Below are 13,290 nucleotides of genomic sequence, written 5' to 3' on the forward strand. Positions count from 1 at the left end.
CTCTAGTACTTCCAAAATGAACTAGTGCCACCTGTCACAAACGTGTCATGACTTTTCCGACAACCCAATTTGTATACTTTGATAATATGCTACGTGCATGTCGTGGTCCCATATTTAAGAATCCCTTAAGCTTTCCTCTACCATTCCAAACAAAATGCTAATTAGCTCCTTGGTATTTTAGGTTGGCAGCAAAAGATACTAGGAATGCCAATAAAATGGATCCGATAAAACTTGAAATCGCTATCAATGTTTCATTAACTTAATAGTGTAAACATAAATTAAAAACACATCTCTAATAGGGGAATTTAAGACATAAAATACACCCGAAGTAAAATGCTGACTTGAAAGTCAATTACAGAATGATCTAGTGAATGTGACTAACTTAAAATCATTGTAAGAGTCTTCACTGTAGAGGTGAAATGTCCTCCAGGACCTCCACACTTGTATTTTAACACATCCAAACGTGATGGGTACTATGAAGACAGAAAAATTGGGCTGTGCAGTAAAATGCTGCTTGGAGGCCTCAGGGGCAGGATGTGGGGGGTGAAGTCCAGCGAGGGACAGCACTATTCTGGAAGGAAAGAGGGAGAACCGAAAGCAGGGCTGCTGGGCCTCAGAGGCCTGCATGAGCTCTGAGTGGGCTCAGGCCCGAGGCCCTCTGCCGTCCCTGGAGCGAGGGAACAGCTGTGCATGTGGCCTGGCCAGGGGAGAAGCTCGTGCATGGATGGGCAGAAGGGAGAGGCTGCTGGGATCCCAAAACACACCCAAACACGAGCTGAGCCCTTTTCCAGGTCTTGGGAGGATGGGGTGGGGTGACGGGGGGCACTGCACTGGCCACAATGTCAGGATACAGTGCAAGACACTGAGGTCCCAAGTGTGGGTGCTGCAATTCACCACCTCGGGGGCAGGGTGCTACTCTCCGCACACTGCAGAGATTCCAGGTGCTTCTCAATTAGAAGCAGGAATGGGAGGTTTTACAGATTATGGAAGAACGTTGGTTAAAAGGATACACAAACCATGTTAGATATTTCCAGTCCCGTGTCGGCTAATATTTGAGCAAGGATTTTCTCTCTTCCTTTTATTACTTCCAATTTCTCCTTCAAAAAATACTTGGGGATGGGAATATCTAATTGTTGCTAGAAAAGACAAAAAAATAAACAAAAGAGCATTTTTGTCACAATTCCAGGGCTCAAATCCACTTAAAATATACAATAAGGACATGTGGTCCAAGGGACGGGCTTTACTTCCCGTCCTCATTTAAGATACAGTGAGGCCAGAGGCGTAAAAAGACTCCGTTACTGCTGAGGAGATACAAATAAAGTCAAAAGGAAAAGTTGTAGCCATGTCCCTTGTTTTCATTACAGTAAAACTGCAGTAATTCACATCAGAGTTAGGCCTCAATTAATTAATGATAACAATGAATTTCTTTAAAGAAATATAATATCATCTCAGCCTATCTAAAATAATAATGCAAATTAGAAAAACAAAGTATTGAGCTACAGAGATCTTTGAATTAAACCTAATAATTTATCATTAGCACCATGAACTATTTGTACATAAATGGTCACAATTTTTTCTAATAATTTGGTTTTATTTTTACCTGGTTTAAAATCACCCCAATTACAAAAGTTATTGAAAAATTAATTGCCTTTATTAGGAAACTTGTTTTTATACAATAAATATAAACTTCTGTTCTTCACTTTTGTATATTACCAAATATTTCAAATTAGTGGAGGTCAAATGACTATGTACTGGTCTAAATTCAATAATCAGGAGTGTATGAGGGTTATTAAAGGATACAGGTGGGCCCTTGGCCGACCCCTCTCCCCTAGATACTCTTTCAGACACGCCTGGCTGCCTTCTGGTAGACCAGTTGACCTGGGAAAGCTAAGGTTCTAGTCTTCAGGCCCCCATTCCAGTGTGACTCCCCACACTCTTCTCCCAAACCAGGGGATTTTGAACAGGCCTTCCCTTACATGAGCACCAGAGCACAAACGGGTGTCTTTGTGAGGACTTGGTTGGGATGGTATCCCCACTTCTGGGAGGTGGCAGTAGTTTTTGAAAACCAAATCTTTCTTAGACTAATGGAGCACTGGGGATGAACTAAGGGTGAGCTTCCAGGGTCCAGTGGCCTGGGGATGGAGGACGGTCGCAGGAGAATGGCTAGTTTTTACATTGTGATTTTATTTATTAATAAGCATGTTCAATTATTGTGCTTTCCTAAATTTTAAGACAAAACTTTACTGACATGGCTCCATCTGGTCCATTTAGGGCCGAAAATTATAGTTAGGATTTCGAGGGTGAGGAAACAGGAGTGAGCCGCGAGAGGGAGGAAGGCCGAGGTCGGCTGCTTTGGGCTTGCTGCTGGCTTTCCATCCCCGCTAGGTTTTATGTCCATCACAGGTTCCGGGGCGGGGGGGTTCCAGCCTCTGTGGGGTGGAATCAAGGGAACTTCTGGTGGCAGAAAAACTCTCCCTCCCCTGCGTGTCTCTCCACATTCGGGGACTCATTTGGGAAGGGTCCTCATGTGGCAGGTTCCAGAAACGGTCTTCTGGCTAGTTTGGCCCAAAGGGGACACTGATGGAAGGACTTGGGACCTTGCGGAACCAGGGGCAGGAACATGGCTGCATGTCTGTCAGCAATAGGGACGTATTCAGGGATGAAGATGCCCCCAGGACTCGGCCGTTCGTTTCTGCTCCTCTCGGTGAGTCTGCTTTGCTCTCCTCTCTCTCTTTCTCCCTCTTTCTCTCGGAACAGCAGCATTCTCCATGCTTCTGAGAATCTGGTGAACAAAGTCTCCAAGTACTTACAAGTTTGGGAGACTACAATTTTCAGACCCTGAGACCAAAACTGGTCTCTCTGTCCAGGTTCGGAGTCTCTCCAGGGAGGACTGGATGGGGCAGCTGCCAAGGCACCCATCCCTGAACCAATCAGCGGCGGTCAGTGGTGCCAGTCACACTGTACAAATAGCTGGGTGCTGGCCTGGCAAGGCGTAGGGGGGCTGCAGGCTATGCGGGTGACACAGCCACAGAAGCCCAGACACCGAGGACACTGGTTGGTCTGGGGTTCCACCCTGAAATGCAGGACTGGGCCACACAGAAGTTCCCAGAGGTTGGTGTGTCTCTCTGGCCAGGACACTGTTTATGGATTCCGTGCTTCTGATGTTGGATGTGCCCTGTGACCAGCTGGACCTCAGTGCCATCACATGGTTCAACCCATACCTTCCAGGTCTGATGGTCAACACCGTTGATAGTGTCCTGCCACGAAGGCTACCTGGATGATGTCGCTCACTCATCATCCCTCTCAAGGCCCAGCGGCTCCACCATCCCTCTCAAGGCCCAGCGGCTCCATCACCCCTCTCAAGGCCATGCCTCCAAGAAGAGGAGCCAGCCAAGGCAGAGGGATGAGTGAAGCAGCAAGAAAAGCAGGGGGAAAATGAAGGAGCCCACCATACAAATTTCATCAACTCCTTATTTCTTAAATTTAGAAATATTATTTAATATTCTTGGAATTAAATTAATACATTTAATATTACTTTATTAGTTAAGTTTAGGAATATCATTTAATGACTATTGGTTTCCCATTATTCTAAGTTGTTTGTGATATTTCCACATGGGCAAGTAAAGCACACCTGACCTATAAAGCTGGGTGCTTTAATCCATGCTCTCATAAATGAATGCAATGCACATGAAAGTTTTGGAACGATCGTCAACATTTCGTTCATTTCAGTGATTCTCTTTAGTCCATTCTAATAAAATGCACTACTAATATTAGGGAAACATAAAATTATAGAGAAGCCCAAATATTTTCAGAAGGAAGAAACATTAAACCTCATGTAGAAATTAAACACTTTCTCCTTTTAATTTTATTTTGGGAAACGTTCCTTTCAAAATGAAGCCTGAATTCATGGGATCATGCTACTGAAGTGAGGTGTCCACCGGTCCCCAGCAGGCCCAGCCAGACAAAGCCTCAGAAGAGAGGCTGGGGGCTGGCAGTGACGGGCCCAGTGCAGCAGCCAGGCCTAACGCTCACAGGAGGGTGCTGTGGTGACATGACAGCAGGGAGCGCTCCTGGGCCTCAGACAGAGGAAGTCGTTTAGTGCCAGACGTTCAAAGGCCCATAGCTATACCTCTCCCCCACTGCCCCCACCTGAATCACCACTGACCCAAAGCAAAGGAGGAGGTGCGTCCACCTGGGGGTAAGAACCCAGCAGCCAGAGGCAACTCATCCAGAAGATGGGCAAAGTCGAGAGAGAGATTTTCTTTGGAAACAGAAGTAGGGGCACTGCTATTGAACATCGGGGGGCTTTTTGCCACAGGATATTTGGGAAGGGGTTGGCCTCCTCCATCCCAACAGGCCTGGACAGCCACCACGGTGACAAGGAAGAGCCAATGACTTCAGTGTCAAACACACCCAGAGACTGTAAGCATTCATCTGAGCCCCACACTGGGGAACCCAGCACGGTCTAACTGAAGGGCTATGCGTCCGCCTCTAACACAACAGCCAACTAGTAATTATGTCTGACAGTCTGTAGAGTACTGGTTACAGGCCTAAAAATCTTATTTAAAACCAAAACTAATAAGAAAAATACCCGAGTACTTACGGGAGCCAACTTCAGATCCTGTAAGATGTCATCAAAATAATGGAACTCGGTTAATTCCAGTTCAACCATTTCATTCTTCAGTTCCAGAATGCGACCCATCACTCCATCCAGTATTTTTCGGATCAGTATTCGTTTCTGCGGGTGGACAATCTGGTCATAGACGTTCTCCAGGTTTCTGAAGATCTGCACATATTTTATGTAGAAGGTGGCTAACGTCTGGAAGATGAAAGCTTGATTTCTCTGTGGTTCTATTACCTTCTGAGACTCTTTATTGAGCAAAGAACCGAGGGCTTCTTGGGTCTGATGCCACATCTTATTATACATCCTGAGGAAAGACAGAGTGTTTAGCTAAAACAATCAGCAACAATTGCCCTGTCAGGCACACTTACGAGGCATCTCGTATAACACAATATAAGTCATCATCCAATGTGAGCTAAGAATGCTGCACGTAGGTACCAGGCTCTTTGGACAACCTCTGCCCTGTTTTGATGTGCTTCTGACTTTTGGATATGACCACTGCTGTTATTATCTACGAAACAGTTTACACAGCCTTTCATCTGAGTGACATGCAGCGAATTCTCATCACCCGTCAAGCCAGGATTGAAGCTGATAACCAGGCTAGCGAACTGACTCTCCACACACACAGCTGGTGGAGTATAAATGGGGGCGACCACTTTGGGAAGGAATTCAGCATTATCTTGTCACGTTGAACACGTGCCTACCCTGTGAAGGAGCGTCTATACCCTCGCCCGGGGGTCGGCAAACTTTTGAGACGGAAGAGCCAATCCTGTGCCTCACAACAATTTAAAAACTATTCGAGAGCCATAAAACAAATGAAATCACCATTATGCGAATAACATCCTTTAAAAATTTTATCAGTGAAACCATGATAGTTTTATTTTCATTTTCAATTTTACTTCAGAGCCCCATGTACATCCCCAAAGAGGCGCATGTGGCTCGCGAGCCGCAGTTTGCCGACCCCTGCCCTAGAGAAATGCTAGTAAATCTAAATCAAGAATGACCGCAGTATCATTTCCTTATAATAGCAAAAACCTGGAGATGACCCAAACGTCCAAAAATGAAAATGGAGACATAAAAAGCAGCACATTCGCCAAAAGACGATTCTACAGCTGTGAACAATGAATGAACGACAGCTATGAGCACCAATTATGAACCTTACGACCATAACTTAGAGGGCGAAGGGCAGGCTGTGGACTGCGGCCTGGGGGGGCTGACCTCTGCGGGCTGTGTCAGCAGAGGGGCCGGCAGGAAGCTGGAGGGTGAGATGGGCGGTGTGCCCTCCCACTGGCTCCCTGATGAGTCCGATGGTTGGGAGCCTCCTTCGTGGAAGGCTTAGGGTGGTGACAGCTCTGGCGGTGCCACCCCAGGATGCCACACTGTTCCTTGTTGGCTTCCGCAGACTCTGCTCACACCTTTGTCACTGGACCCCTGCCGAGCGTGCCTTTCTTTTTTTGTGACTCTGACCAATACATTCATGATAGATACTTTTGATAAAAAAATTTTGGGTGACTTTGGCATTTTTTTTTTAACCCAAGAACCAGGACTGGAAAGCCAACTGGCAGTGAGCTGGGGGGCTCAGCAGGCTGGCTTCATGGAAGGGGGGCGCGGGGAGGAGCCTGGCCAGTGTCTATCTAGGTGTCGGTCTGTTAGGTCTTTCCTGTGCTGGCGAGGGTGGCTCCAGTCTCCTGCCCTCAGAGCAAGTGGGCCAAGGGGGCGAGGTCTCTCACTTCCTCTTTGCGGTCGGCCTGGCCTCTCACTCCCACGCTCACCTGTGCCTGGCGTCCCCAGCCTGCGTGCACAGGCCTCGTCCCCAGGCAGGGAACAGCTCAGCGCCTGCTCCCTGCGGTCCAAATGGCCCTGGTGCAGATCTACAGCCAGGCCTCCCACTTTTAGCCCCAGCTCAGAAGGACCGGCCCTTGCCCGCCCTTCCCAGGGTTCTGCTGGGACGCTGACTGCTACCTCCCCTCTGCTGGCCCCCGCTGCACGGTCCCCAGCCTGCCTCCTCCCTCTCTTGTGCGTCTCCTTTCCTTCCTTCTACACTTTTGTGACAGCCCTTGTCAAATGCCCCACTGTCCTCGTGGCCCTCGTGCGATTATAGCTTTCTAATTCCTTTACCGCCATTTTGGAGGTGATTGGGGAGGAAGTGGAGATAAAAACGCTTGTTTAACCTGGGAGTCCCTCCTCACCCTTCCCAAGGTCATTACTAGGCATCCCCTGCAGGTGCTGTGCTCTGGTCACACGACCTGGCCCTCCTCACACATGCCCCTCACGTTCCTACGAGCAAGAAATTGTGCACATCACCACTGAAACACTGACCACACGCCACCTTCTGTCCTTCTGTGACTCTGACAACATTCCACAAAAGGGGTCTCCTGTTACCCCCACCGAGGAGCGGGGGAAAGACACGACTTGTTTCTGAGTGGTGAGGCCAGCGTTTGAACCCAGGTCGGTGTGAGTCTAAGCTCGGAGCCATTATTCAACACTGAACCACCATCTCTACCTCTACCAAAGATCAAAGAACCCCCGCCGTCACCACCAGATACACAAAGGTAATTTTTGTCAACATGATGGGTGAGAGATAGGCTCTCGCTGTTTTAATGTCTGTTCACCTGATGGCTAACGAGGTGAAATAGCTTTCTACGTGCACACTAGGCATTTGCAAAGCCTGTTCCTTAAACTGTTTATCTGTCTGCTTTGCCTGTCTCTACTCTAGATTGTTTTCCTACTAACTGATGGGGCTTCTTTACACATATTGAGTATGTACGCGTCCTGTGCTTGCTTTCTGGCTCAGCAGCTGGTTTCTCACTGAGACCCAGAGCGGGCTGTAGGGACCTTCCCTCCGCCTGTGTCCCCAGTGGGAAGGGCAGTCCCGCCTGGATCCACAGTGTCCAGAGCCCACTGCCCACCCCTGTGCCAGAGCCTGGCCGGCCCGCTGGTTTGGCCTGCTCACTGCTGGGGCGTTCCACTCCTCCTGGGGCACAGAACTGCAACTTGGATTAAAAAACTCCAAGTTTTGAATTTTTCAATTCAAAATATTTTTATTTAACTTAAAATTATATGATTAAATCTATAAATATGTACTGTTAGTATAATAGGATACATTAATATACATTCAACATAAAATTAAACTATTAAAATATGAAATGCCAAAATAAAAAAATTTAAAAAGACTTAAAAATAATTTTTTTTATCTATTGTTTTTTCTGTGCTGGGAACAGAGAGGGGAGATTTTCATCTTCTTAACCCAAAGTTAAAAGCTTCTCTTGATGTGAAAAGTCTTTTAGATTCAGATGTTGTTGCTGATGATGGTAACACATTTATATATCAGTCACGTTCTACGTGCTTTACATACAGAGGGCAATTGCAGAAGTCAAACGTGACTTGTATTCATCTTTTGTTATTGGTATATTTTGAGTATTACAATTTTAGTACAGTTTTTTCCTTTCTTAAAATGTGTATACATGTTTTGGCACCCTCTGTATTAACTCACGTATTCCTCAACAACACTATGAGGTAGGTATTATTATTACTCCAGTTTCCAGATGTGGAAACGGAGGCACAGAGAAGTTCTTGCCCAGAGTTGTGCAATCTGAATGTGGGATTTGCACCCAGGCAGCCTGGCTGTGGAGTTCATGTACTGAACCCCTAAACTTTATTGCCTCCTGTTCGTCAGGATGAAAGCAAGCGAGGGTGACACATCACATAGCATCAATGTGATGGTCACCACAAGAAAACAAAAGCTTATAGCCCCAAATGCCCCACTTTTCCTCCCCTGGGCCCCAGCACTTCGCTGATTTTGAATACTGAATACTGCCTCAGGCATCCCGTCCCCTGGGATCAAGCATCAGATTTATCCAAACTTAGCAATATTAAAAAACCATTGCTAGTGAAGGAGCACTCTGCTAGATCAGTCTATTATAACAGGGATGTTACAACAGAATGTTACAACCAGAAAGTTAGAATTTCACTGAGCCCTGGACATGTCACTCCGTGCATAATAAACAGTGCTGTTTACCAGGAATAGCCCCATGAAAGCACAGTGACAGCCAAAGCAGTGCCTTCTGCCTGTGTTGAGCATCGGGAACGTTTTGGCAATTCTGCTTCTTATGCCTCAAAAAGAGCAACAGCGAGAGGATAGCAGGAAGCACAGATGTACCATGGGTAACAATAAGCAGAGGCTGAGTGACATCCGCCAGGAGCATGTAAAGCTGTGGAGGGTCCGGATTGCCGAGCAGGTTCCTTGTTGGCCGAAGTCCAGCCTCTTTCTGGCATCTGAGCAGGGGCAGCAGACCCCAGGCGTCCACCGGTCTGACGGGTGACACGGGCTGTGCATACCAACAGGCTCCACAAATGTTCACAGAAAACAAAAAAATGCCCGGTTCATTTTGTGGGCTAACTAGGCTTTAGGGCCTAAACCTGTCAGGGCAACAGTACAGAAGAAAATTACAGGCTAATTTTGTTTAAACTTGGATCTGAAATTCCACTTAGCAAACAGAACTCAGCGCCAGATCAAAAGGATCGGTCCCTCTGACCAGGGAGGGGGTCATCTCAGAAATTCCAGAGACTTACACAGAAAGCTGAGCTAAACACAGCAACAGGACAGTAAAAACCAGAGAGGATTCCCACAGATGCCAAGAAGATGCCCAATAAATGTTAATTTACGGCACACGCCGGATCCAGAATGCTATCTACACACGCCAAAGAATAGACGGTGATGGCCGCTCCCAAAAGCTAAAAACCAGAGACCAAAAATAACTTCAGCAGAGCAATGCTAGAAACACACCCTAAACACAGCAATAAGAAAGGATGAAGCAGATATAAAAGGAACTGATGTAAAAGATTTAAAAAACTGCTGGTAAGTGACATGATTGCAAAATCCAAGGAAATCCCCAAATATAAGAAATTGGTCCAGCAAAGTCACAAGATACAGATAAAACCCACAAAAACTAAATGCAGAGAAAAAAGAAAAAAAGAAAAACCATTCACAATACCGATAAAGTCCATTAAACATTCAAGAATTAACGCAGTGGGAGTCACACAAGAGCTAGCTGCAGAACATTCTAGAATGCTGGCGGCAGAAGTTCAGAACAGGCAGAAGGCAATATCTGCTCCTGCTTGAAGAGACCAGGTGTAAGGAAAGCAGACTCCCGAGATGGACATGCAGAATTTGGTCATAATGTACTGCAGACTCTATGAATGAATCTAGTTCTAATTTCTACGAGTAGGGGTGCAGCTGATAAAAAAAGGTAAAGCATTTTACCACACCTGTAAGCATTAAGGTGCCACAGGGAGCAGAAGGGGTGACCGGAACCCCACAGAGCCCGAAACCCATCGATAGCAAGGGATCCTGGGTAAAGGAGGCTTCCACCTGGGGAAAGACAAATGAATGGAATGGGACACACCTACAATTTGACAATGTCTAGACTGCTTTGGGGCAGACCCAGCCAGGGGAGGCCTTGGTGTCCCAGTTCACTGCACTCAGTGGCTTCCACCCCGGGTCCAAGAAGCAGAAACGCTGCCAGGGCCAGGGTGGCGCCGACCCCTGACTGGAACGTTTGGCTGAAGACCGTGCTGGTGGCCTGAGCCTTCCCAGTCCTGCCCTTTGGGCTGCAGCCTCCTTCCTCTCCCACTGTGTTTCTACTGACCCTCGCGGGGTTGCCGGCTGATGGGGACACGTTTAGTAGCTACGTGAGCACGCCGACCCCTGCATCATTACTCTTCACCCTGGAGACGGACTTTGGCTTCAGTGCTTCCCGTGTGTGTCCACTGGCCACAACCCCACCACTCCCTGAACTGCTGGGGCCTGGCCACCGGGGCGTCGGTGGGGGGGGGAGCCCCCACCTCCCTCGAAGGCACAGTCCAGCTTGAGCCCCACCCCACCTCGCTGGCCTCAGGTCTCAGGATCCTTTCACTGAAGATAACGCAAGACAAGGGATGTGGCAAGATGATATTTAAATCGAGAACTACTGAGATATAATTCACACATCATAAATTCACCCTTTTAAAGTGTACAGATCAGTGGTTTTTAGTATATGCCCAGAGTTGCGCAACTATCCTGTTTATCGGATTTCAGAGTATTTCATCACTCTAGAAAGAAACCCTGTACCCATTTGCAACCACTCCATTTGCCATTATGCCTATGTCCCCCAGCCCCTGGTGACCACTCATCTAATTTCTATTTATTTATCTACTCTGGACACTGCACGTAGTGGAATCACATGAGAGGTAGTCCTTTGTGACTGGCTCTTTTCAGTTCGCATACGTTGTCTGAGTTCACCCGTTTTGTAGCGTGTGTCGGGACTTACATTTCTTTTTGTCGCCGAATGCCGTTTCACTGCACGTCCACGGCACAATTTGTGTAGCCGTCCATCAGGGGATGGACACGTGGGTCCGTCTGCCTTCTGGCTATCGTGGCTGATGCTGCTGTGAGCATTCCTTACAGGTGTTCGTGTGCACATGTGTTTTTTATTTCTGTTGGGTATGGCAAGGCGGCTTTTAAAGGTAAAAGTGCTCCGAGTTTAAAATCAGAACCTGCTTCCTGAGGTAGTTGGTCTCAGGCGGGTCATGTAACCTCCTCGAGTCCTCGACTTCCTCAAGGGCAGAGTTGGATAGTGACGCCCACCCCGGACACCCCGCAGGATTACTGTGGGATGGGATAACAGATGTGAAAGTGTTCTGGAAAATTTAAATGTGCCTTGTAAAGAGAAGGTCGTATTTTATCCACAAGACGACTTAGGCTTTTTTTTTTTTTTTTAAGTTCATGATTGGTTTCAGACTTGAGCGTATGACCCAGAAATGTCACAGATATTGAAACCAGGAGGACTGTGGGTGAAGAAGACTGACTATGACAGTTGAAAAAGACCAGATTGTTATTTCTACAGCTTGGCAGTTTTCCTAAAACGGAAAGGGCGGGGAAGACATGAATATTCAAACATACCATGTACTCCGATAGAAAATCTAAATACTGAAAAATGGGAATTCTCACCAAGTTCTATTACGCATGATAAACCTTCACATCCGTCCAATATCGGCTCGTTGTTAATTCTCTCTGTGGAACGTTCCCTGAGCCTCTTTGTTCTAAGCGAGGCCTGGCTGTCCCCTGCGGACACGGCTTCCCCTGCCCTGCCAGGGAGGCGCCCTTTCTCTTCCGGGTGTGGAGCTGGGTCAAGGGGCTTCCTTGCTCCTCAACGCCGCGTCCAGACCATTCTCCCCCTCCCCCAACACTCCCTTAGATTTGCACCTCATTTCATCAGACGGCACTGCCCACTGCCCCACCACCTCCCATCCCCCCAGGCACCCCCAGGACACCCACCCACCAAACAGCATCTTCATGGCAGGCTCTCCTCTGCCTCTTCACTGCATCCTGGGACACACGTGGGTCCTTCTACCTGAAGCCAAGACCTGAAGCTGGGTCCTGTGTCCTCACTAGCACGGACGTCACCCCACTTCTCCCTCCTTCGCTCTTGCACCCCCTTTCCTTTACCACAGGGCCATTCCCTTCGACAAACAAACAGGCCATTGTTCCTGTCTTTAAAAACATCTTTGAAAAAGTCTGTCTCCAGGCCCCACCAGCTACAGCAAAACTTCCTTACAAAGTTAGCTGTGCTTGCTGAATACAATCTCTCTCCTACACTCACTGGAGTGCGTCTTTCTCTTCCATCACTCCACGCAAGGTCAGTGTCACCAGTGGGCTCCACATCGCCAAATCGACGGTCAGTTCTCAGTTCTCCTCTGACTTGTCTCAGCAGCGTTAGGCAGTGTTAGTCGCTCCTCGAGACACAGTCATATTATTCTTTCACCTGGTTTCCGGGCACCACAATTTTCCTTCTTTCTCAGTGATCATACCTTCGATTCCTTTAATTTCTCCTCTTCTCCCCAACCTCTCGCCATCAGAGAAGCCAAGGCTTAGTCCTTGGACCCCTTCGACCTCTCCCCACACTCACTCCATGTCTCATCAAGACCATCCATCCGCCAACAGCTGTCAATTTATATTTCATACACAGCCCTCTCTCCTGAACTCAAGACTTGATTATTCAACTGCCTGCGTGACCTCCACTTGATGTGAACTGGCACTCCACACTCAACACGTGCAAAACTGATCTCCTGACTCCCCCACCTGCAAGCCTCAGCAAGCCCGTAACCTCTCTGCTCTTATTCTCCTGCCTAGAAAACAGGGTTAGTGATAACAGTCCAGGCTGGCGCTGCCGGGCCTGAGCTGGCACAATCTACTCGCGGTATACGAACTACGGAGCCTCTGGGTGCCTACATTTCCTCACCTGTAAAACGGAAATAACGTTAACAGCTCCTACATCATAGGGGTGCCGTGAAGATTAGAAGTTATTACGTATATTGTAAGCGCTGAGAACAGTGACCCCAGAGTCAGCACTGCTTGAAATGATCGTTATGAAGAGCCAATGAGCTAGTACCCTGCCAGGTGAACACTCTTGCCAGTGACACCGGCCACCTGCCTGGTGTTCCTGAACGAAAACCAAAGTGGTGCAATAAAGCTTCCTCGGGTCTTTTTTGACATAATATCGGAACCTGGGTCTTTTCACAAAGCAATCCACATATTGCTGTGAAAGATTAACAAAAACAGCAGGCAATATACTGCTGAACACAATGAAGATACTGCTTCCTCCAAAATACATAATGGGGGGTGGGGGTGG

The 13,290-nt window shown here is 47.6% G+C and overlaps 1 protein-coding gene across 1 annotated transcript in view; it reads right to left on the minus strand.

Moving 5' to 3' along the window:
• The window catches only part of DRC11 (dynein regulatory complex subunit 11), a 151,833-nt gene that overhangs the window by 137,871 nt on the left and 672 nt on the right, over positions 1–13,290 (minus strand). The window contains exons 2-3 of the mRNA XM_019628321.1: positions 4,604–4,928; positions 1,017–1,136 (exon numbers count right to left, since the gene is read on the minus strand). Coding sequence (XP_019483866.1) covers positions 1,017–1,136; positions 4,604–4,928 — 445 coding nt within the window. The remainder of the gene's footprint in view (positions 1–1,016; positions 1,137–4,603; positions 4,929–13,290) is intronic.

The sequence above is a fragment of the Hipposideros armiger genome, unplaced genomic scaffold, assembly GCF_001890085.2.
Source record: "Hipposideros armiger isolate ML-2016 unplaced genomic scaffold, ASM189008v1 scaffold_17, whole genome shotgun sequence".
Taxonomy (NCBI): Eukaryota; Metazoa; Chordata; class Mammalia; order Chiroptera; family Hipposideridae; genus Hipposideros; species Hipposideros armiger.